Source organism: Mus musculus, chromosome 6, assembly GCF_000001635.26.
Source record: "Mus musculus strain C57BL/6J chromosome 6, GRCm38.p6 C57BL/6J".
Lineage (NCBI taxonomy): Eukaryota > Metazoa > Chordata > Mammalia > Rodentia > Muridae > Mus > Mus musculus.
Genome location: NC_000072.6, coordinates 68,563,842 through 68,588,077, shown reverse-complemented (window position 1 = coordinate 68,588,077; position 24,236 = coordinate 68,563,842). Strand labels below are relative to the sequence as shown.

General features: G+C 39.1%; 1 gene segment (V, D, J or C) and 1 further gene; both read right to left on the bottom strand.

Annotated features, from left to right (window-relative positions):
• Positions 1-24,236, bottom strand: part of Igk (immunoglobulin kappa chain complex) — a 3,171,119-nt gene that overhangs the window by 2,138,677 nt on the left and 1,008,206 nt on the right.
• Igkv12-98 (immunoglobulin kappa variable 12-98) lies at positions 16,843-17,315 on the bottom strand. The segment is given in 2 exon segments: positions 16,843-17,140; positions 17,267-17,315. Coding segments are annotated over 2 exon segments (347 nt in total).

Sequence of the window (24,236 nt, the reverse complement as noted above, 5' to 3'; positions counted from 1 at the left end):
GAGTAGCAGTGTATGGACTTATAAATATTTTATATTTGGAATACTGATGAATACAGAAATACATATTTGCATTCAATAAAAAGGTAATGAACAAAGAGGCCATGAATTTAAAAGAAAGTAAAAGGAATATTTGTGAAGATTTGGAGGGAACAAAGATAATAAGAACTGTCATAATTAAATTACAACCTCACAAAATGGAGAAAAAAGAAGTAGCTGCATAATCTCAATAACATCTACAGATACCTATGACAGGATTGTGTAATTATTTATTTACTTCCCAGAATTATTCCATATCTGAGAGCCTAAGCTATCTAGGGAAATATAATGAGGAAAATCTACATCGAAGAAGGCAGAAATTAAAATAAGTGCAACTCATAGACTAGTGTTGTTCTTTTTAAGATGAGCATATTCTCTACAAATATACCTATATTGTCTCTCCAATCTCAGCCATCAGAAGATCATAGACACTTAATGAGTCACTGACCTGACTGCAACTGTCCCTAGCCTTTTCTAATTTGCATGTGCCCAGAGCACAGCCCACTGTTTGTCTTGAGGACTTCTTCATAGCCAGGTCACACCCTATACTGGGTGCAGCCTCATACATGTCACAAACAGACATGAGAGCTCCTAATCAGATCCTGGGGTTGCTGCTGCTCTGGTTTACAGGTAAGGAAGACTGAAAAAATTGGAAAGTTATACAAATGGTATTGTTAGTGCTCCATGTTCTCTATAAAAGTTGTCTTATATATAACAGGATAAATTGTGTGGGAATTTGTTTTCAATTTTCCAATCTCAGATACAAAATGTGAAATCAAGATGATACATTCTCCTGCATCCCTATCTGCCTTTCTGGTAGAAAGTATCACAATTACATGCCATGCAAGTCAGGACATCAGATGGTGTTTATCATGGTATCAGTAGAAACCAGGGACATCTCCTAAGCTCCTGATCTATGGTGCAGACACCTTGGAAGATGATGTCCCATCAAGATTTAGTGGCAATTGATCTGGCACAAAACTTTCTCTCAAGATCAACAGCCTGCAGGTGAAGATGTTGCAAGCTATTAGTGACAACACTATGGTAATACTCCTCCCACAGTGATCCAAGCATGACATAAACCACTCAGGGAAGAAGTGAGAGTACAGGCTGCCATGATTCTCTTTCTGTGGTCTTCAGCTGCTGCAACTGTTTCCTCTTGCAATGATATAAAGGTCAATATGATGTTTTTGTATAGGAATCAGGTGAACTTTTCTATGTCCTAAATCTATATCACACCCTGAGTTGGAATCAGCTTCATACAGGTTACTTTCAGACATCAGTGCTCCAACTCAGATCCTGGGGTTGCTGCTGATGTGGCAGTCAAACATATTGGCACACGATTGTTCTTAGAATCTAGAGTCCATTTTTTTACTGAAAGTAAGGCTTCCTGATCACATGATTCTTAGCTGTGGGGTCAACTCTCATATCATGTGCATGGAGGGAAATGAGGTTTTCCTCCATTACATGTTTGTTCATTTCTGTCCTTACTAGGAAGGCAAGTGTCTCTTCTGCTTTTCCATTTCTGTGACAGGATTCCATTAACAAGGTAATTTACAAAACCAAGTATTTAATTTTGGTATTCTGGTTTCAGAGGAATAGCCCATTTTCAAAATGTTAGTAAATGGGGCAGCAGCCAGGGAGACATGGTTCTAGGGCAGGAACTGAGAACCTGCACAGCTTTATCTGTATGTAGGAAGCAGAAAAAGGAAGACAGCTGACTGGGATTTTGAAACCTCAAACTCCTCCAACAAGGACAAACCTAATAACTTCTAAACAGTTAAAAACACTGTGGACCAAACATTCGAATGTGGGAACCTGTGGAGAATATACTCATTTAAAGTCCCATAGAAAGTTTCAAAATACAAGTTTGCAAAATAGAACAAAAGACAAGTGCTGAATCAAAGTTAGGCAGTTATATTGAGGGACATCTTAGCAGTCTTGGAGTCTACTGTTCCTGACTTAGAGATACTTTCTTTTCCAACCAAAACACCTATTCACTAGAACCACAACTTCATCAAATTGCCATTCATACCAAGCCTCAAAGAAAGCAATGAAATCTTCCCTCCTTATGGCTGTACAGCAGCCTGTAGCATGTTCAAATATATCTAGACAGATATAATGAAATAGGAGTAGTTGATTAATCCAGCCTAAAAATGACTTTGTGTAGTAAACAATGTTCTTAAATAACATTTCATGAAAATCTCCTATTTACTGTTCTATGGATATGCATGATGTATCTTGCATGGCATTATACTCAGATGAATCATAGGAAAATGATGAGTGTACTGAACAAAGCCTATCAATTAAAACAGACGGCCATTTACTTTGGGCCTTTCGGCATCCAATACCTTTCCTTCTGGACAAATTCACCATGGAGTAAATTTGATGCAGAGACTATGGCTATTTTGCACTGTATCCGTCCTTTTCTTCACTTTGAGTTTGAATAAAATCCTTTCCTAGCTTACAATTTGTAAGCTTCTCCAGTCCTTTAAGTAAGACACTAAGAACCTGAGGACCTCAGCTACAGGCAAAACACAAGTTACATGAGTGAGGGTCATGTGAAAAAGTAACAAGGATCAGGCAAAGTGTTATTTGCTGCTGCCTAAAATTTAAATCAAACAAAAATTCATTTTAAGCATGGAAGAATGCCATCCACAGAATCCCACTTTAAGTTTTTAAAGTAACCAGAATGAAAAGTTACCATTCATAGCAGACAAAAAGGAAAAAGTAAAAGTCATGCAAAACAGGCTTCCTTTCACCTTATGCAATGCTTTATTTTTCTAGCCAGACTTCAAACAAGACTAAAATAAAACGCTCTTTACTGAGGGATCATTTCTCTCGGTTTGAATCAGCCTAGCTGTCCAACAGATGAATACATTGAATCATCAAAGTTAGATATATAAGAAAAATAGTATACACTCTAACTTGAAAAATGTAATCACAAATTTGCAGGAAATGGATCACCTAATGAGACATAAACTTAGTATAAAAAAATCGCACATTCTCCCTCTTATGGGGAATATAGTCAATAATCTATGTATATATCTAATCATATATTTCTAGTTTCCATACATTTTCATATATACATTTTGTGATATATATTTTATTTCATGAATTTTAAAATTTCATGATTTTTTCTTCAGTTTAAACATTGTTTAAAATTAAAATATAATTATATCAAGAGTCCTCTATGATAATTACATTTCATGGTATCAGAACATGCTATTTAAGCTTCCAAGGAAGGAGATCTAAAAGTCTTATTAAGTTTTGATACCTATGAATTAAAACAATGTCCAAAATATTCTGTCTAAGGATACAGTGCAATAGAGATATACACATTTTGGTGGTAACCATCACCATTTTAATTACACTAAGGCCTACTAAATGAGAGGTAAATCATATCTGGTAATAGAAACCTTGCAAACTACCTGGAAGAAGTAAGATCATGGACCTTTGAAAACATAACAACTCCCATTAACTAAACCAGAATCTCTAACCACATGTTTTAAATATGTATCCTTATACCCACATCATCTCTCATCAAAGAAGTATTTCCTTTAACTTTTGACATAACTGTTCTCTAAAACATGACATAATCTTTTAAATTACAAGAGATTTTAATAAATATGAAAGATGGTGAATGTGATTTGTGATCCTTGTCTGTTGGTTGCAGGGACAGAGTATTGTTATTTCTGTACAGTGCTAGTCTGTGTACCAGGGTGCATCCGACAAGGAATGCTTAGCCTAACTGGTGGGAGTGAAAGATCTCCTGAGGCTTGGGTGTGTCCAGTACAACCAAAATATTAAAGCCCTCTGAGGTACATCCAGAGCAGTACAGGCTCTTGGGCTTTTTCAGTGGCCAGCACTGCCCAAGAGTTTGTGGCAGGTAGCAAAATGTAGCAGGCAGCTATGAGCTGAGCACGTCCAGCAATGGAGGCTTCAGTAGAGAAAAATTTCCCCTGGAGTTGTAGTGGCTATTCTGGTAGTCAGCTTGACTATATCTGGACTGAACTACAATCCAGAATTGGAAGGCTCACCTGTGATCCTGATCTTAAGGCTGGGAGATACAAGTTTCTAACCTGGATCTGCATAGAGATCTTGAGGCACAGTGGCTATGATTCCCAGGAGGCTAAGCCAAGGAGATCTCTGAGTTCAAGATAATCTGAGACAAAGCAAGTCCCAGATCCAGGTGTAATGCTGCACATATTTAATCTTGGACATACCTTCTTCTGAAGACCTACATTAGGACATTGGAAGAAGGAAGATTCTCTCTTCTTTGCTTGCTTGCTTGCTTTGTGGGGCTGAACAACTGCTAGATCCTTGAACTTCCATTCACAGCTGCTACTGACTATTGTTGGGGAGTTGGACTACAGACTGTAAGTCATCAATAAATATCCTTACTCTATAGAGACTACCCATAAGTTCTGTGACTCTAGAGAATCTTGAAGAATACAGAAGTTGGTACCAGCATAGTGTGTTATTCCTGTGACAACCTGACCATGGTTTGGGGAGGACAGTGGAAGGACTTAGGACCTTTGGACTAGAAGAGCCATTAGGTGTTTAGAGGTCTGTGGATGTTCTGTAGAAGCCTGGGAGATAATGTTGAGAGCAATGCATTGAATGGAGGCCTGGATTGTGAAATTTCAGAGGGAAGATTAAAGACTCTTATCAGAACCATTGCTTCTTTGATTATAAAGATTCTGTGGTTTTGGTTAGCTGGGGCTGAAGAATCAGCTGTGATTAAATGATACCTGAACTAAGAAAATGAAACTTTTGTGTTACCTAGACAATTGATGCTAGTTACCTAGAGCTAAGAATTTAGCAGTGATTAAAAGGAGAGTAGCATCATTGAGGTGAAATCTTCTAGGATGTGTTTTCTGAGAGCACAAACTGTACCTCATGCTGCAGCTGTACTTGATAATGTTTAAGAGTCACCCAGGTGGTACTCGTTTGGAAGGCATGTAGGGTTCATGAAAAGCAGCTGAGGCTTGGCATTGTGAGAGGCCATGGAAGATCATTAGTGAAGATGCAGCCTCAGTTGTAGTAGATAGCCCAAGGGGTCCTGCGAAGGATTCAAGGATCTGCACCATAAAGACAGCCTATGGGTGGCTGTTAGTGAAGCTTAGTTGCAGAAGACCGAAGTATTGGAGAAACCAGTATCATGGGATGATCACCAAGAACTGCAGTGCCCATGGAGTGCATCTGAGCTTAGAGTGCTATGGAGGGTAGAGCTTGACAAGTGATGGAGCCTTTAGAGGAGCTTAGAACATTGTGAGTGGATTACAGACATTGAGTTTGATTTTGCTTTTGATTGTGACTATGCCCTGGTAATATTTCGCTCTTGAAGTATGAAGAATTTTAGTGGAGCCCACAGTTGGGGGACTTTGAATTTTAAAAAGACTTTGAATTTTAAAAGATATTGGATATTTCAAAGGGATTGATAATTTAATATGTAAAGACTGTGGGAGTTTTAAAGTTATTTAGATCATGGGGATCAATACAAAAGTATGCATTGATGCATAATAGTGATGTTTTGTGTGTCAAGTTGACAAGGAGTAGTTGTACTGGCTGGTTTTGTGTGTCAACTTGAGAAAAAGCTGTAGTTATCACAGAGAAGGGGCCTCTCTTGAGGAAATGCTTCCATGAGATCCAGCTTTAAGGTACCTTCTGAATTAGTGATCAAAGGGGAGAAGGGCCCAGCCCATTGTGGGTGGTACCATCCCTGGACTGGTACTCCTAGGTTCAATTAGAAAGTAAGCTGAGCAAGACAGGGGATGCAAGCCAGTAAGCAGCATTCCTCCATGGCCTCTGTGTCGATCCTGCTTCCAAGTTCCTGTTCTGTGTGAGTTCCTGTCATGACTTCCTTTGGTGATATACAACAATGTTTAATTGTAAGTGTAATAAACCCTTTCCTTTCCAACTTGCTTCTTGGTCATGACATTTTGTGCAGGAATACAAACCCTGACTAACACAAACTGTTAACAGGAGTAGATTAACATATGGAGAAGAATTATGTGAATAGATCTCTCCAAATGAGTAAAGGATGTGAAGATATTTATGTCCAGTATAAATGCTCAACAAAAGGTGACTTCAGCTGAGGAGGAGTTCAATAATCAAGTAGATAAAATGATCCACTTTTTGTATGGTCAACATCTTTCCCCCACCATCCCTGTCATTGTTCAATGGGCACATGAACAAAGTGGTCATGGTGGCTGAGATAGAGGTTATGTTTGTGTTCAACAACATGGACTTCCACTCACCAAGGCTTACCTGGCTACAGCTGTTGCTGAATGCCAGATCTGCCAACTAGATTATGAAAGATTCCTGAAATATAGACAATGCTGGGTCTGTAATTGACATGCTTTCTGATGAATCATTGATTCAGACCCATACTGTGTTAAGAACAGCTAAGCTGCTAATAAGTGAGAGGAAACCCAATAGTCTTAGTTAGAAATGCTGCAGAGCCTTCGAGGGGGCTAAGGAAGGCTCAACCACTGCCACGATACAACTGTCTTATGTGAAGAGGGTCCAGTGCAGGATAAAGATTGTCATAAAGCTCTTTTCTGGATTTCTCTCAAAGTTTTTGCTGCAAAGACATTCTCTTAACTGGCTGCCATGTTTTCTAGAAGCAGCTCTAAAGGTTATTGGGTTGCATGTTGGCTGGGGTCTAGATCACTGTGAGATGATCTAGCTTCTCCTGTTGTAACTCTTCTTTTCCAGTAGCTCACTTCTTAGCAGGTTTTAAAGTTGCTATTTCCACTCCTCATTTCTCTAATGTATAAATTTATTTGGGCCCTCACAATTCAGTAGGGATCATCCAATTCAGAATATCTGCAGGAATTTCTCTTGTTTCAGCCACCACACCTACCTCCCTCTCTTTCTCTATGTATTTCACTATCTCCTTGAGCTATTATTGTTGTTGGTTAGTCAAATTGTGTTTAATATCTCATGTTCTTGTTTTAGAGGTATGAATATTTTTAACAGACCTTCCATTGTCTTCTCTCTCTCTCTCTCTCTCTCTCTCTCTCTCTCTCTCTCTCTCTCTCTCTCTCCAAGTGTTAACAATGTGAAGGTAGAGTAATAAATTCTATGAGTCTATGAGTTGGGTCTAAGTTCAAGGGGATGGCTTCTATGTAGACTTGAAACCTTATTGTTACTAATTTCCAAATAAGGTGTTATTTTCATTTAGATTCATAATCTAAAATAACCCCTCTTCCTTTATTTGCCTGAAGTTCTGAAGTTTTGTACCAACCTTGTTTTTATTGTTAAATTCATATGTTCTGTCATAACCAGCCTAATTTTCATTAGTTGCTCTTAGCATATGTTGTTTCCAAAAGTCAATATATCCTCCGACTTATTCCTTCTTTGTAACAAGAGAAAGTTTTAAAATAAATTTGTATGGGATATATACACCTTTCAGCCCTTGGCTTTCTCATGGTGTGCATTTGAAACATTCAGTCCCAATAAAGTATAACGTTTGTAATTTAGATACAACTCATGGAAGAGAAAGTATTTAACAATTTGAGTACTAAGGGGGGATCTCTAATAAGGATTAAGCATCCATGCACTTCAAAGGTTATTTAGAAAATGCCTCTATAGTCCAATAGGAGTAGGCTCCATCCCTAACTGACAGAATAACAGTAGCATAATTTGTATAGTAATGCTTTTGGAAATACGTAAGTTATAAGACTGTGGGAGAACATCGATTCCTCCAAAGCTTCAGAGAGCTTCTCAGGCCAGATGTTCCTGTGGCAGAGTAAGCTTACCTATAACAAGGTTCTGAGTTGCCCATGATGAAGCTATTAAAGGGAAACCTGGGTTAAAAAGGGGATTTCAAGATGTTGGACCTGTAAGAACCATATAATGTCTGAAGGGGATGGTTAATCTACAGCGAACAGAATTAACACGGGTTAGAAGAATTTCAGTTACAATAATTGCTGCACATCAGTCATGAAATCTCTAAAGATTTTGGAGGCTTTAGTCTTCATTTCTAGTGTAGCTCCTTAGTTTCATTTCATAACATTGACTTTATAAAAACTTACAAAGGAAAAAACAAACAAACAACAACAACAACAACAACAACAACAAAAAACCACAACTGACAACACTTAGTAGCACAGCTCAAATCTACTCTGTGAGAATAGTTCCTGAACTCCCAAAGCACAGGCAAATTCTCTGTTCTACTGAGTCCTGCCTTGGTCATGTTTGTCCCAGACAACTTGGGATCAGAGTACAATTAACTTTACAGTACATGCTTTTATGCTGAATAATCATTTCAGTACCTTTTTTATTATTTACTGTACATTTTAAAAACTGATCTTATGTTTGAATAAATTTATTACATTTATTTTTGGAGCATCTGTTATATTGCTCTAAAGACATTTTATTTGCTAAATTTGTTGTTGCAGAAATTTGTGTATGTGTATATTGCATTACTAGTATTTCCATTTGTACCATTTCTTTTCTCTCCTCTGTACAATTCCATTCCCATACTCTTTTCTTTTGTTTGTTTGCTTATGTGATTCACTGTATTTAACCAGGATGTCTCTTTGATCATGTTTATAGTTATCTACTGGAGCTTAGTGGGATTTCTGGTGGTTTCACAACTAAAGACAATGACTTTACATCTCCAAGAATATTTCAATAGCCAGTAGCTCACCTGCACTCATTTAGAGAAATATTGAATTCAGAGAATTCTAGTATAAATAGCCTACTGTCACTCATTTATCCAACAGTGTAATGTCCTTTTCCATACTTTATTGCTTGTACAATACCCTAGATTCTCAATTGCATGAATAATCATTATTGCTTGTGAATTTTCTTGGGTAGCTTGTTCCAAACTCAGCCTTCAATAGTTGTTTTCAATGTGTATCTTAGAGTTACTACTACTGTGAAGAGAGATCATCATAGAGAGAAATTTAAGGTAATATCACTTCCTGGTCCCATTCTAGCTCCTAAATGTTTCATAAAAATACCTATTACATTTATTATCAAGTTTTAAGCACTATGGATGGGTAGATAATCATCTATTTTTACCTTCTACGTTATCTTAGCTACTTCCAAGTCATATGTCCTTTGTCACATGCCTCCTCAGTTTTGCCTGGATTTGCTTTACTCCATATATATCTTCATGGAAAATCCTTTGACAACCTGTTCTCTACAATTCATCCTGAATCCCCTTCCTCATAGCCACATCTTCTCTTTTTCCTTTCCCCTTTGTGACCTGTAACCTCCCCTCCCCAGCCTGAAACCTGTTTGCTCAGGTTTAAGTGTTAGAGAGCATTGGGGCAGAGCTTGCCCCAATCGTCCTGCCACTCCCACTGCAGCTGCCTGCCATCGCCTGCCACCTAGCTCTTCTGGAGCTATCACGTGTTCACGTGTTCACCTGCAACCTTACTCCAAGATGATTTGGTGGGAATCGGGCCCCTTCCCCTCCTTCATAATTCGGTGCACGAATTAGTAAAGTTGAGCTTTGATTAGAATTTTATCTTAGCTTCATCTTTCTCTCGTCCGCCTAGCTCCCTCTTCTCTTCCAGATTCCAAGATGCCTTTCCAGACTAGAACCCAGACATGTGAGCCACTGGCCGGACACAACAGTGACCCTCTTCCTGGGATCCAAAGTCTTCCCTTCTCTGTCTAGCTGTAGGATGATCAACTCTTAATTAAACTATTAGAGATCATTGAAGAGTATTCTTTACACAACATTGATATAAAAGATAATTCAATAATCATGATAATGTCAGCATCCTGACTGTAACTAGATCTCTGGGCAAAGAACTCAACATCTGAGTATACAGTACACAAGACCACCCCTAAACAGATGACAGTCAAAGCAAGTCAGAGAGATAAGCGTTTACTTGTCTTATGCTTCCACATCAGTGTTCATCATCAAAGGACTAAATGACAGGAACTCAATCAAGGCAGTAACCCAGAGGTAGGAGTTGATATGGAGGTCATTGGAGGGGTACTTATTGGCTTTGATCTTTATGATTTACTCAGCCTGTTTTCTTATAGAATCTAGTACCAGGAGCAGCTTTACTGCCTCCAACCTGCTATCAATTACTAATTAAGAAAATCATCTACTGCTTTGTATACAGTCCCATGTTATGAAAGCATTTCCTCAATTGAGACATTAAGAAACTATGGAAACAATTTACTGTTTTGTATATAGCCATGCTTTATGAAGTCATTTTCTCAGTTGAGGTGACCTCTTCTCAGATGACTTTACCTTGACATAAGTTGATGTATAACTAATAAGCATGGTATGAAGTTGAACTAGTAGTTGATACGGGAATTTCTAGTTTTTTTGAATCAGAGTTGTTTCGAGGATTTACTCTGCCTGTAGAACATCTCTACATCTATGGAATAAAAGCACGAGTAAGAAGGATCACAATCATGTATGGTCAACTCAGAGTGTAGGAGACACTGATTTGGGAATTATTTAGTGTTCACAGAGAAAAAGACAAGCCAGTCAACTTCAAAACTTCAAAAGGCAAAGGACAACTAAACTTGCTGTATTGGCTGAGTGAAAAAAGAGCCTTGAGTACTAAAGGACAAGTTTCTCTTATGTGAGGAAGACAATTTAGTTATGAAACTCAGTATTTGGGCTCTTTCCTTTAGATCATTACTCTATGTTTAACAAATGGTATTTTTATTGTAAAATAAAAGCATAAGTGTATGCTTCTACACTGACCTTCTTTGTTTCCTTCTATTCATCTAACTTTAAGTCAAAGTTATGTTTTCTGTCCAACACAACATAGAGCATTTATTCAGCCTAAAGTCACCAGTTCCACTCTTAACAGTGAAATATTTTTACATGTTTAATTCTTTTTCTTTTTTTTTAAGGGAGTACCTTACCTGTATTTATCTGTTGATAATACCCACCAAATGACCCAAAACTTATCCTGCTGAAAGAAAGAGAAGAATGGAGAAGAGACCAAAAAAAAAAAAAAAAGGTAGAACAATAACTGGCCCAACTGGAAACCTTCCCCATGGGTGAACACCAGTCCTTGACACCATTAGTGGTGCTCTTAAGCTTACAGATAGGAGCTTAGCATAACTGTCTTCTGATAGGCTTTACTCAGCAGCAGTCTGAAACAAATTCAAATACAAAGAGTCATATATTAGATGGAGGTCCAGACACTTACAGAAGAGATAGGGGAAGGATTAAAGACCCCAAAGTAGAAGGGGTCTTCCCCACAGGAAGACCAAAAGACAAACCTTAATGCCTGGAAGCTGTCAGAGTTTGAGCTACCAACCAAAAGACATACATGGGCTGGACCAAGTCCTCTGGTATATATGTAGCAGAAAGGAAGCTCAGTTTTCGGTGTCTGATAATATGGCATAGCCAGTTCTTCTGTCCCTTTCATGTAAAAAAGGAGCTGCCATCTGAATATACCAGATATAGATGGCCTGAGCCAGTGTGTCCTGATGTATGTGTGAAGGATGAGGTAATATTTCCTCTAAAGTTTCAGTGCAGGAGTGAGATAGGGAGTGGTAAGTATTTGGCTGAGGAAGAAGATTAGAAATATTAAGAGGTGGGCATGATTGGAAGGTGAGTGTGGGGTCTTCTTTTAGAGATACCTGAAGCAAAACAACCTTGGAGGGAATTAGAGTCTATAAGCCTTTATAAGTTAGGAGATGTGACAAGTTATGAGAAGAGAAGACAGTTATAGGTGACCCAAAATTTAGTTTCTTTTTAACTCTTGAATAAGGAGTTCAGTAGCTGCTAAGGTATGGATACAAGGTGCCCATCCCTGGATGGTTAGATCTAGATTTTTTGACAAGTATGTTATAGTTGCAAATGAAGGTCCCAGTTTATGACCTGAGACTCCAAGGGTAAATTCATCTTTTTGGTTTTTGTTTTGTTTTTTGTTTTCTATTTTGTTTTTGTTTTGTTTTTTCTAGTTATGTAGAGGGAAAAAGGATGAGACAGGCCAGGGGCCTGTAAAGCTGGGGCCTTGAAGAGAGCCTATTGGAGCCTTTGAAAGGGCTTGGTAATATATTTGAAAAGAAGTTCATGGGTGTGGCCCAACACTGCTTCATATAAGGGATGAGAAAGGAGGGAAAAGAAAGGAACCCATGAACTTAAAAAAAAAAAAAAACCTCCTAGGAATGATAAAATCTCTTCCTTTAGAGAAGGAACAGTTAGAGACTGAATCTGATTTGTTCTATTCGAGGTAATAACCTTGTGGTTTGGGTAATTTTAGTCTCAAATAGGTCACCTGAGGAGTGGAATGTTGGACTTTAGAAGGTGAGACCCTGTAGCCTTGACTAGAGAGGAAATTTATATGAGCAGAGGTGTCAGCTTGGCTAATTTCTAAAGAGGGGCTACAGAGAAGGACATCATCTATGGAAAGTATAATCTTAGATTTAGGGAGAAACAGAGATAGTAAGTCAGAAACAAGGGCCTGACCAAATAGGTGTGGCCTGTCATGAAATCCCTGAGGTAGAACAGGGAAGAGTCCCTTGGGTAGAAAATTAGGTATCAGGATCTGTCCAGGTAAAGGCAAATATGTTCTGTGACTGGGCATCTAGGGGGATAGAGAAAAATGCATCCTTTAGATCTAAGACTGGGAAGTCCTGAGGAGATAGTGTAAAGAAGTGTGTAAGCATTATCCATAACAGGATGGAGGGGAACCACTGCAGAATTAATGTGCCTGAAATCTTGAACCAGGCAATAGGTACTATTAAGTTTCTTAACTGCTAGAATAGTGGTGTTAAAGGGGGAAGAAGCAGAGTGAAGGCATTTTTCTCAAGGGGTCAGAATTGATAGGCTTATGTCCCCTGAGACTCTGGACAGGGGGAAGGGAAGGCTGAGGGAGGGAGGGGGAGAGGGGGGGTGATTGACTCCAGTAATTGGATGACAACAGGAGAATGGAGAATGGAGTTTAGCAACAAAGGGGTTCTGGTCATCCCAGGCTTGGGGATCTACCTGAGAAGTTGGTAAAGGAAATAACATGTTAATGTTAGTAGGTTGGCTGGCTAGAAGAAGCAGAGGGGCTGCTGGTAAGCTTGGGTTTATGCAAATGGGGGGAGCAAAGGAAATAGAGTCTAACAGCCTAGCTAGGAGATCCCTTCCCAATAAGGGGACAAGATATGTTGGCACTACCAAAAAGAAATGGGTGAGAGGTACACCCCTAAAAATGCAACTAAGTGGTGGGGTCTGGTCAGGGAAGTAAGGCTGTCCTTTTACCCTGGCAATAGGAAGACAAGAAAGAGAAGTGGGTCCCCAAAACTCTGTCAGGACCAAATAAAGTGGCTCCAGTGTCCAAGAGGAAGGTGATGGGCCACCCACATACCATGATATCTACCTAGGACTCCCTGCAAGTGATGGCAGTGGTCAGGTCAGGGGAGCTTGGATCCCTCAGTCAGCCATAGCCAAGCCTAGGAGATCATCTGGAGGTTTATCTTGGGGTGATGTCCCTTTCTTCTGCATAACATGAGGGCAATTGATCTCCCTCTTGATGGTACCTACGTCATGGTTCCCTTGGCTTGTGGAAGTTAGAGCAGGCTTTTGCCCAATGACCTTGTTGACCTCATTTGTAGCAGGTACCTGCTAGTCTCTGAGTCTTAGAAGACCAGGAGTCCAGGGCAGTGGCTGGAGCTGATCAGAAAGCCTTTGCCAGCATATGGTATTTTTGTTTGCAGGCTTTCTCATCTCTCCCATGGTACACTTTGAAAACCAGCACTAAAACTTCTCCCTGGAGAGTTAGGGGTCCCCTCTCCAGCTTTTTAAGTTTAGCTTTTATGTTGGGGTAGCTCTGGGAAAAGAAGTAGGTCATCAGAAGTTGCTTACCTTCTGGTTTTTCAGGGTTCAGATTGGTATGCTGCACTAAAGTCTTTGTTGGGTGTTCTAAAAATTGAGATGGATTTTCCTGTTTATCTGGAAAACCTCTTGGAATTTTCAAAATTTACCACCTTTAAGGCTGTCTTTCTTAAGCCTGCCAAAAGGCATGTAATAGACCTGTCTCTGGCTAAAATACCACATGTGGAATTATAATCCCATCAAGGACCATGGTCTGGCACTGTCTCTTATCTGATTGGATATGATCTATCAGTTTGATGAATTTTGTCTACATGCATTCTTGGTTTCACCCATACTTGCTTGCTTTCCTCAGGAAGTAAGTTATTAGTAAGTATCATATGTACATCATGGAAAGTCAAGCTGGAAGATTGTGTAATATATTGAAATTCCTTAATAAAGGAATTCCTTAATAAAGGACTTAGAAGTATAGAAACCCAGTCTACTTCCTTTCTTTCTTCCTTCCTTCCTTCCTTCCTTCCTTCCTTCCTTCCTTCCTTCCTTCCTTTCTTCCTTCCTTCCTTCCTTCCTTTCTTTCTTTCTTTCTTTCTTTCTTTCTTTCTTTCTTTCTTTCTTTCTTTCTTTCTTTCTTTCTTTTTTTGTAGAACATGATTTTAATATTTTCAACTGTTAAAATTCAACAAACATAATTATTTTAAGATATATTTCATTGTAATGTCTCCCTTTTCATTTCTGATTTTATTAATTTGGATATTGTCTCTGTGCCCTCTGTTTAGTCTGGCTAAGGGTTTATCTGTCTTGTTGATTTTCTCAGCTCCTGGTTTGGTTGATTCTTTGTATAGGTCTTTCTGTTTCTATTTGGTTGATTTCAGCCCTGAGTTTGATTATTTGCTGCAGTCTACTCCTCTTGGGTGTATTTGCTTCTTCTTCTTTTTTTAAATATTTTTTTAATTACATATTTTCCTCAATTACATTTCCAATGCTATCCCAAAAGTCCCCCATACCCTCCCCCCGACTCCCCTACCCACCCATTCCCACTATTTGGCCCTGCCATTCCCCTGTACTGGGACATATAAAGTTTGCATGTCCAATGGGCCTCTCTTTCCAGTGATGGCCGACTAGGCCATCTTTTGATACATATGCAGCTAGAGTCAAGAACTCCCGGTACTGGTTAGTTCATAATGTTGTTGCACCTACAGGCTTGCAGATCTCTTTAGTTCCTTGGATACTTTCTCCAGCTCCTCTATTGGAGGCCCTGTGATCCATCCAATAGCTGACTGTGAGCATCCACTTATGTGTTTGCTAGGCCCCGGCCTAGTCTCACAAGAGACAGCTATATCAGGGTCCTTTCAGCAAACGCTTGCTAGTATATGCAATGGTGTCATCATTTGGAGGCTAATTATGGGTTGGATCCCTGGATATGGTAGTCTCTAGATGGTCCATCCTTTTGTCTCAGCTCCAAACTTTGTAACTTCTTCCATGGGTGATTGTTTCCAATTCTAAGAAGGGGCAAAGTGTCTACACTTTGGTCTTCCTTCTTCTTCAGTTTCATGTGTTTTGCAAATTGTATCTTATATTTCGGGTATACTAAGTTTCTGGGCTAATATCCACTTATTAGTGAGTACATATCATTTGAGTTCTTTTGTGATTGTGTTACCTCACTCAGGATGATGCCCTCCAGGTCCAACCATTTGTCTACGAATTTCATAAATTCATTCCTTTTAATAGCTGAGTAGTACTCCATTGTGTAAATGTATCACATTTTTGTATCCGTTCCTCTGTTGAGGGGCATCTGGGTTCTTTCCAGCTTCTGGTCTACTTTCTATTTGAGAAAGTTCATTCAGCAAGAAAGGAACATGTACTCTGACAAGGCCATCTACCCCCAGCAACTTCTCTTAGAGGAAGGACTGATGCTGGGTCAGGTATCCCTGGAGGGCAGAGCAGGGATGGGGACTTGAGGGTTTGGCTGTGGCCTTAGAGTGTGGTATGGTGTGGGGTGTGTGTGAAAGTAAGTGTCAATGTAGAACTTTGGAGTGACCTGCAGCTGGCAGAGAAGATGAGGAGAGGCCTGGAGAGGAAGAGGTAGCAGGCTCTGGGGTATCCTGGTGAGGAAAAACTGAGGCAGCACTTTGGTGATTCAGCGGCATGTAAACAGATATGTGGCAAAAAGGAGGTGATTCGTTAGCTGGGTTTAGCATTGTAGCATCATATGGCAGAGGTTGTACAGGTTGCATAGCTAAGAGAAGTTGGGTTGGGGAACAAGAAGAGCACAAGAAGGGATTGAAGCAAAGATAGATGAATGCTTGGACATGGGGACCTCTTTCCATTTACCAGTTCACAGGCAGTATTTTTAAGATCCCTTAAAATAATAGGATCAAGGGTACCATTGAGCGGCCATTTGGAACAATTATCTAGCTGCTACTGGATCCAGACCTTATTACAGAGGTATATTAATTTTAATGCCTTCAAGTCAGGCATTAGCATCTACGATTTGAGATTTTCCAAGAGACATCCCAGTGGGGTTCCTGGAGGTATGTTTGAAGACATTGCAGCACCCACCACGGGATTACTGGGTTATTCTTACTGGCATCCCAAGAATAATTCAAAAACCAAAAAGAAATCACCCAGGCTAGAGGCCCAAAATTGTCACAAGGGCATGTGTGTGTGTGTGTGTGTGTGTATGTGTGTGTGTGTGTGTGTGTGTGTGTGTGTGTAGAGTTATTTTTTTTTCTTGTGAACCATGAGAAGCATTTCTAATTTTAGTACTGGTTTTTGGGGAAAGATTTAGGATAAAAAAGTTACTCTGATCCTCATGCAAAGGCAGCACATCATCCTTTAAATTTGGCCTAAGCAAAAGGGTCCCTGAAGCTAGAGACAACAGAGGGAGCATTTGCAGCAGAGCAGGCTTTCACTTCTGCTTCCTTGTATATTTGGTGAAACTAGGAGTGGCTATGAAACCATAAGTTAGAATTATCTGATGGCTTTGTTTGGAGAGTGAAGTGTAGAGGGTGGTTTATGTTATGGCTTGAATCACTGTGAGAGGAGTACTGTAAAGTTGTTGACAGTAATAACTTACAAAATCTTCAGCCTGTAGGCTGCTGATCTTGAAAGAAAATTTTGTGCCAGATCCACTACCACTGAACCTTGATGGGACCCCATCTGCCAAGCTGGTTGCAGCATAAATCAGGAGCTGAGGAGATTTCCCTGGTTTCTGCTGATACCATGCTAACCATGTACCAATGGTCTGACTTGCCAGGCATGTGATGGTGACACTTTCTCCCAGAGATGCAGACTGGGAGGCAGGAGACTGGGTCATCTGAATGTCACATTTACCACCTAAGATTGAAAATTGAAAAAGAATTCCAACACAATGTATATTGCTATAAGACAATATTTATGGAGACCATGGAGCACCAACCATGCTCATATGTATACATTTTCAGTTTATTCAGTCTTCCTTACCTGCAAACCAGAGCAGCAGTAATCCCAGGAGCTGAGTGAGCATGTTCATGTCTCTGTGTAACATGTGTGAAGCTGACTCCAGCACAGGGTGTGACCTGTTTTTAAAGAAGCCATCTGAGCAGTGGGCTGTGCTCTGGGCACATGCAAATCAGCCAAGGGTAGGAATGCCATGGTATTAGTCAGGTCAGTTGCTCATTAGAGGCCTATGGTCTTCTACTGTTTTAGATAAGAGAGCCAGTATAGGTTTATCTGGGTTTATTTGTAGAGAATGTGCTCCTCTTTGGACAACAAAAGAACAGCACCAGCACCAGTCTATGAGATGCATATACTTTGATTTCTGTCATATTCAATATAGGATTTTCTGTTTTATTTCCCTTATAGCAGGGCCTGGGACATGCAGCATAGCTATAAACAGTATATAAATTGTTATAAGGCTGTCTCATATTTTTCTGTGAAGATTATTGAGGTAGTGCATCTTCATCTGTTTTTCTTGTTTATATGTGAGATTGAATGTTAATAATAAATTTTTGTTATATTTCTTTCCTACAAAACTTCCCAAATATCCTCTATTCCTCAACTTTTAATTCATCACCTCTTTTTTCTTAATTGTTATGGCATAAGTACATGTACTTATACACACACACACACAAACACACACACACATGCACAGACACACACACACAGACACACAGAGAGAGAGAATAAACCCACATATATGTATATGTATATATTTAGGGTAGATCATTATTGTACAGCCAATCAATTGGCTGTGCTCTACCCTGGAGAGGAAGACCTCTCCTGCTCCTAGCTTTATTAAGCTGTGTATACTTCTTTGTGTAGAACTGAGACCACACAGGGTTTATCCCTTCTATTTTGACAAGTTCACTGGTGTCCTCCTTTTTTCAGTTCACATTTAGGCAATCATTTAAGTGAGATTATACAGGTATATTGTCTGTTATCAGTAGGAAATACAATCTTAGAGCAAACTACCCAGTCTTTTGGTTCTTACAGTGTTTCAACTGCAATTTTCCAAACTGTTCCCTGAGCCTTGTGTATGGAAGTTTTGTAGATGTACCCCCATGATTGAGCTACACAACTCCCATTGAACTCAGCATGAATCATTTTTAATAACAATGATTTCCTGAAGAAGAAGAAGAATAGAATAATACTGGAAGACAAGTTTTGTGAAGAAGGGCAGGAACTCACTCTGTAGACAAGGCTTGCCTAAAACTCAGATATCCACCTGCCTCTGCCTCCCAGGTGCTGGGATTAAAGGCATGCGCCACCACTGCTGGACTTTGAAGTATTTTTTTATAGTGCTTGCTGAAAGGGATACATCAATGAGTCTTCGGTAGAGACAAAAGTTATGACCCATGTCCTGATTCTACCCATTATTATGTATGTACTCATGTCTTGATAACAGACATGTATGTTTTCATTAATCAATTATATCATGTTCACAAATATATAGAATCCACCAAGATGGTAACTTATTTCAGTGTTGGTAGTAAATGATTTGAAAAAAAGTAGAGGTAAAGCTATCATTTCCATAGATTAATACCATTAGCCATATTAAAGATTAAAAAAAAAGTTTAAAAGAAACTTCTCAATAGACTTGCCTCTCTTTTCACATCCTATAATGATCCTTTGCATTCAGAGTGGAGATCAAACTCCATGTCTGCCGTTTAGGTAAAAAATTTTCTGTCATATTCGCAGATGTGATTTCATCACATGGTCTTTATATTTTTAACTTCAAAAGTTATGTAAAATGTCAACAAGTCCCATTTATTTGCCTGAAAAACTCAGGATGTCCTCATTCTTAATAGCTGAGTAGTATTTCATTATGTAAATGAACCACATTTTCTCTTTCCAGCTTCTGGCTGTCACAAATAAGGCCACTAGAATCATAGTAGAACACATGCCCCTGTGGCATGGTGGGGCATCTTTTGGATATATTCCCAAGAGTGGTATTGCTGGATCTTCAGGTAGATATATTTACAATTTTCTGAGAAATCTCCAGATTGAATTCCAGAGTGGTGGTATCAGTTTGCTATCCCACCAGCAATGGAGGAGTGTTCTTCTTACTCCAAATTCTTGCCAATATGTGATGTCACCTGGGGTTTTGATCTTACCCATTCTGATTGGTATAAGGTGGAATCTCAGGGTCCTTTTGATTTTCATTTCCCTAATCACTAAGGACTTTGAACATTTCTTTAGGTGCTTCTCAGCCCTTCCAGATTCTTCTGTTATGAAGTCTCAGTTTAGTTCTATATCCCATTTTTTTATTGGGCTGGTTTTTTTTGTTCTTTTGTTTTGATTTGGTTTTGGGTGGTTAGCTTCTTGAGTTCTTTATATATTTTGAACATTAGCCCTCTATCAGATGTGCGGTTAGTGAAGATACTTTCCCAATCTGTAGGTTGCCAATTTGTCTTATTGATTATGCCCTTTGCCTTACAGAAGTTTTCCAGTTTCATGAGACCCCATTTATCAATTCTTGATCTTAGAGCATAAACCACTGGAGTTCTGTTTAGGAAATTTCCCCCTGTGCCAATGAGTTCAAGGCTCTTTCTTTCTTTTGTATTAGATTCAGTGTATCTGGTTTTATGATGAGGTCCTTGATCCACTTGGACTTGAGCTTTGTGCAAGGAGACAAATATGGGTCTATTTTCATACAGACAACCAGTTAGACCAGCATCATTTATTGAAGATGCTTTCCTTTTCCATTGTATATTTTTAGTGTTTTTGTTAAAGTTTAAATGCATGTAAGTGTGTGGTTTTATTTCTGTGTCTTCAATTATATTCCATTGACCAATGTGTCTGTCTCTGTACCAATACCATGCAGTTTTTATCACTCTTGCTCTGTAGTAAAGGTTGGGGTCAGGCTTCTTTTATTGTTTCCCCAGCCGTTCTTTCATTGTTAAGAATTGTTTTGGCTATTCTGTTTTTTGTTTCTTCGTTTGTTTGTTTGTTTTGCTGTTCCATATAATTTGATAATTGCTCTTTTCATGTCTTGGAAGAATTGTGTTAGGATTTTGAAGGGGATTGCATTTAGTCCATAGATTGCCTTTGGTAGGATGACTATTTTTTCGATGTTAATTCTGCCAATCCATGAGTATGGGAGATCTCTCCATTTTCTGAGATCTTCGATTTCCTTCTTGAAAGTCTTGAGGTTATTGTTGTACAGGTCTTTCACTTGTTTGGTTAGAGTTAACCCAAGTTATTTTATATTATTTGTGGGTATTGTGAAGGTAGTTGTTTTCCTAATTTATTTCTCAGCCTGATTATCATTTGTATAAAGGAAGGCTGCTTGTATTGAACTAGAAAATATCCTCCTGAGTGAAGTAACTCAGACCAAAAAGGGCATGCATGGTATGTACTCAGAAATAAGTTGATATTAGGAAAAAACAACAACAACAACAACAACAACAGACTACTAAATGTACAGTCCCCAGAACTACTCAAAAAGTTGAACAAGCCGAAGTACCCAAGTGAGGACACCTCAGTCCTACTTGGGAGGGAGAAGAAAGGAATCACAAGTGGGGAGGAAGGGAGGGCCCTTGGAGGGAAAGTGCATGGGGGCTTGGTGGGGGGAAAGAGGGTAACCTGATCTGTTATTGGGTGAGGGAATAGGATGAATCCCTGAGAGCAGGCAGAAAGAATGACATCCAGGCAACCTCAGTAAGTAGGGGGTTGGGGGAATCCTCCAGAATGCACCAGAGACCTGGGAGACAAGAGACTCTCAGGACTTAAATGGAGGGAACTTAGATGAAATGACTGACAGTAGGGAAAAGAAACTTGTAGAGCTCACCTCCAGCAGCAGCATTAGAAGACAGGGCATCAAATGAGGGATGGGGTTTCCATCCCACAGTCACAACCCTGACCCATAGTTATTACTGTCTGAAAGAACTACAGGGTAAAAAGGAGAGGGGCCTGAGGAAAAGGAGGTCCAGTGACAGGCTCAAAGTAGGATACAGCACAAAGTGAGGTCACAAGGCCTGACACTATTACTGAGACTATGGAGCACTCACAAAAAGGGACCTAGCATTACCACGCTCCAGAAGATCCAATAAGCAGCTGAAAGAGTCAGATGCAGAATTTTGCACTCAACCACTAGACAGAAATTTTTGACTCCTGTGGTTGAATTAGGGAAAGGCTGAAAGAGCTGAGAAGGAGGGTGACCCTGAAAAAGGACCAGCAGTCTCAATTAATCTGGATCCCTGAGATCTCTCAAATACTGGACCACCAAACAGGCAGCATATATCAGCTGATGTGAGGCCCCCAACACATTTACAGCAGAGGACTGCTGGATCTCTGTTCAAGAAGAGATGATGCACCTAACCCTCAAGAGAGACAGGAGGCCCCAGGAAGTTTAGAGATCAGGTGGTGTAGGTGGTGGGGAAATCCTTGTGGAGACAGGGGTTTGGCAAGGAGGTATGGGATGTGGAACAGTTAGAGGGTGGATGGGGGCGGAGGGGAATCTGGAGTGTAAATAAATACATAAATAAATAGAAAAAATGTCAACAGGCAAACTCTCTCCAGGTTATAAAGATAAACATTTCAGCAGCATCAAAAACTCTGTACTAGATTATGATAGATGAATGGAAAATGAAAGAGTTGTGATACTTACACCTATTCAGAGCCCTTGTCCCAAGACAGGCATATATATATATATACAACACAGACTATTGCTAGGATCTCTAGTCTCCAGTGACTAAATGTAGGTATGCAGTGTGCCCAAACCATTCTCACAGCAGTGGATAAATACTAGGAGAAAATGCTGGCTGACAAGTGAATGAGAAACTAGAAATTTCTCTTGCTCCTAGTGTTACAGTGTTTGGTACTAGATAATAGCCCACAGTCTGGTGATCTTCATTGGTTAGACATATACTATTTCCTCCCCCTGTTGGAGAGGTTATAAAAATGAAGACAAAGTTGAGTGTTTGTCCATGTGGGGACTAGAAAAAACCCTGAATAATCCTTAATAGCAATTGTAATGTGTTCACACACACAAAAAAAATAGTGAGTTGTATCTGAACCTGTTTCTTTCTGTGAATGTATAACACCACTTGAAAGAATAATGTATAGGCTATTATTACAGATAAATACATTTATATTTGTGTGTCTATATATACACATGTATAAATATATATTATATATAGTATATATATAGTACATTAGCAGTTCAGTATATATATATATATATATATATATGTATTTATATATACATATATATATAGTATATTAGCAGTTCAATTCTTGCTACTGAGGTAGAAGAAAACATTATACTGGGATTTAGCTACATTGATGAACTTTTTGCCTAGTATTAAAAAAATAGTTAAGAGCACCAGCATTGTATAAACTTGGCCTGGTAGTACACTCTTGTAGGCCCAGATCTTAAGAGTAGGAAACAGTAATTATAGAATTTCAAGATCATCCTCCACTACAAGTTTAAGGCCACACATATCTACATGAGTCCTGTATTTGATCAGGAAAAAAAGTCTAATTTATTAAGAAGTCAATTAAGAAACACATATGATAATACATGAAACGTAGTTTCAAAAGTTAACCTAGTACAGGACTTATTAATTACTCCTTAAAGAAACTTTTGATCTGCCTTTGAGGTAGTTCAAATAAAACCATGTAGACTCGAAATAGTATTATCCTAGGATAAAACTAATATATCATACTCTTAGAAAACTTGATATAATACATTTAGGTTATTTCAAATAGCTAAGTTAATATGGAACAGTGTGAGGTGTTTCCTCAGTGGTCATGTGCCTCCCTGGATATTGTTGCTGCTACTGCTGCTATAGATAAGGGTCAAGCAAAAAATAATGTTACCAAGACCAGTGCAGGATCATGTAAATTTGTAAATGAAATATTATATTAAATATTTAATGATTTGAAGTAATCTTTTAGAATTTATTAAATTGCTTCCAGCTTCTCTCCATTTACTTTGATGTTGGCTACTGGTTTGCTGTAGATTGCTTTTATCATGTTTAGGTATGGGCCTTGAATTCCTGATCTTTCTAAAACTTTAATCATGAATGGGTGTTGGATCTTGTCAAATGCTTTTGCTGCATCTAACAAGATGATCATGTGGTTTTTGTCTTTGAGTTTGTTTATATAATGGATTACATTGATGGATTTTCGTATATTAAACCATCCCTGCATCCCTGGAATAAAACCTACTTGGTCAGGATGGATGATTGCTTTAATGTGTTCTTGGATTCAGTTAGCGAGAATTTTATTGAGGATTTTTGCATCCATATTCATAAGAGAAATTGGTGTGAAGTTCTCTATCTTTGTTGGGTCTTTCTGTGGTTTAGGTATCAGAGTAATAGTGAGCAGCCTTATTTATAATAGCCAGAAGCTGGAAAGAACTCAGATGCCCCTCAACAGAGGAATGGATACAAAAAATGTGGTACATTTACACAATGGAGTACTACTCAGCTATTAAAAAGAATGAATTTATGAAATTCCTAGGCAAATGTTGGACCTGGAGGGCATCATCCTGAGTGAGGTAACACAATCACAAAAGAACTCAAACGATATGTACTCACTGATAAGTGGATATTAGCCCAGAAACTTAGTATAGCGAGATATAAGGTACAAGATGCAAAACACATGAAACTGAAGAAGAAGGAAGACCAAAGTGTGGACACTTTGCCCCTTCTTATAATTGGAAACAATCACCTATGGTAGGAGTTACAGAGACAAAGTTTGGAGCTGAGACAAAAGAGTGTACCATCTAGAGACTGCCATATCCAGGGATCCTTCCCATAATTATCCTCCAAAGGATGACACCATTGCATACACTAGCAAGCCTTTGTTGCAAGGACCGTGATATAGCTGTCCCTTGTGAGACTAGGCCGGGGCCTAGCAAACACAGAAGTGGATGCTCACAGTCAACTATTGGATGGATCACAGGGCCCCCAATGGAGGAGCTAGAGAAAGTATCCAAGGAGCT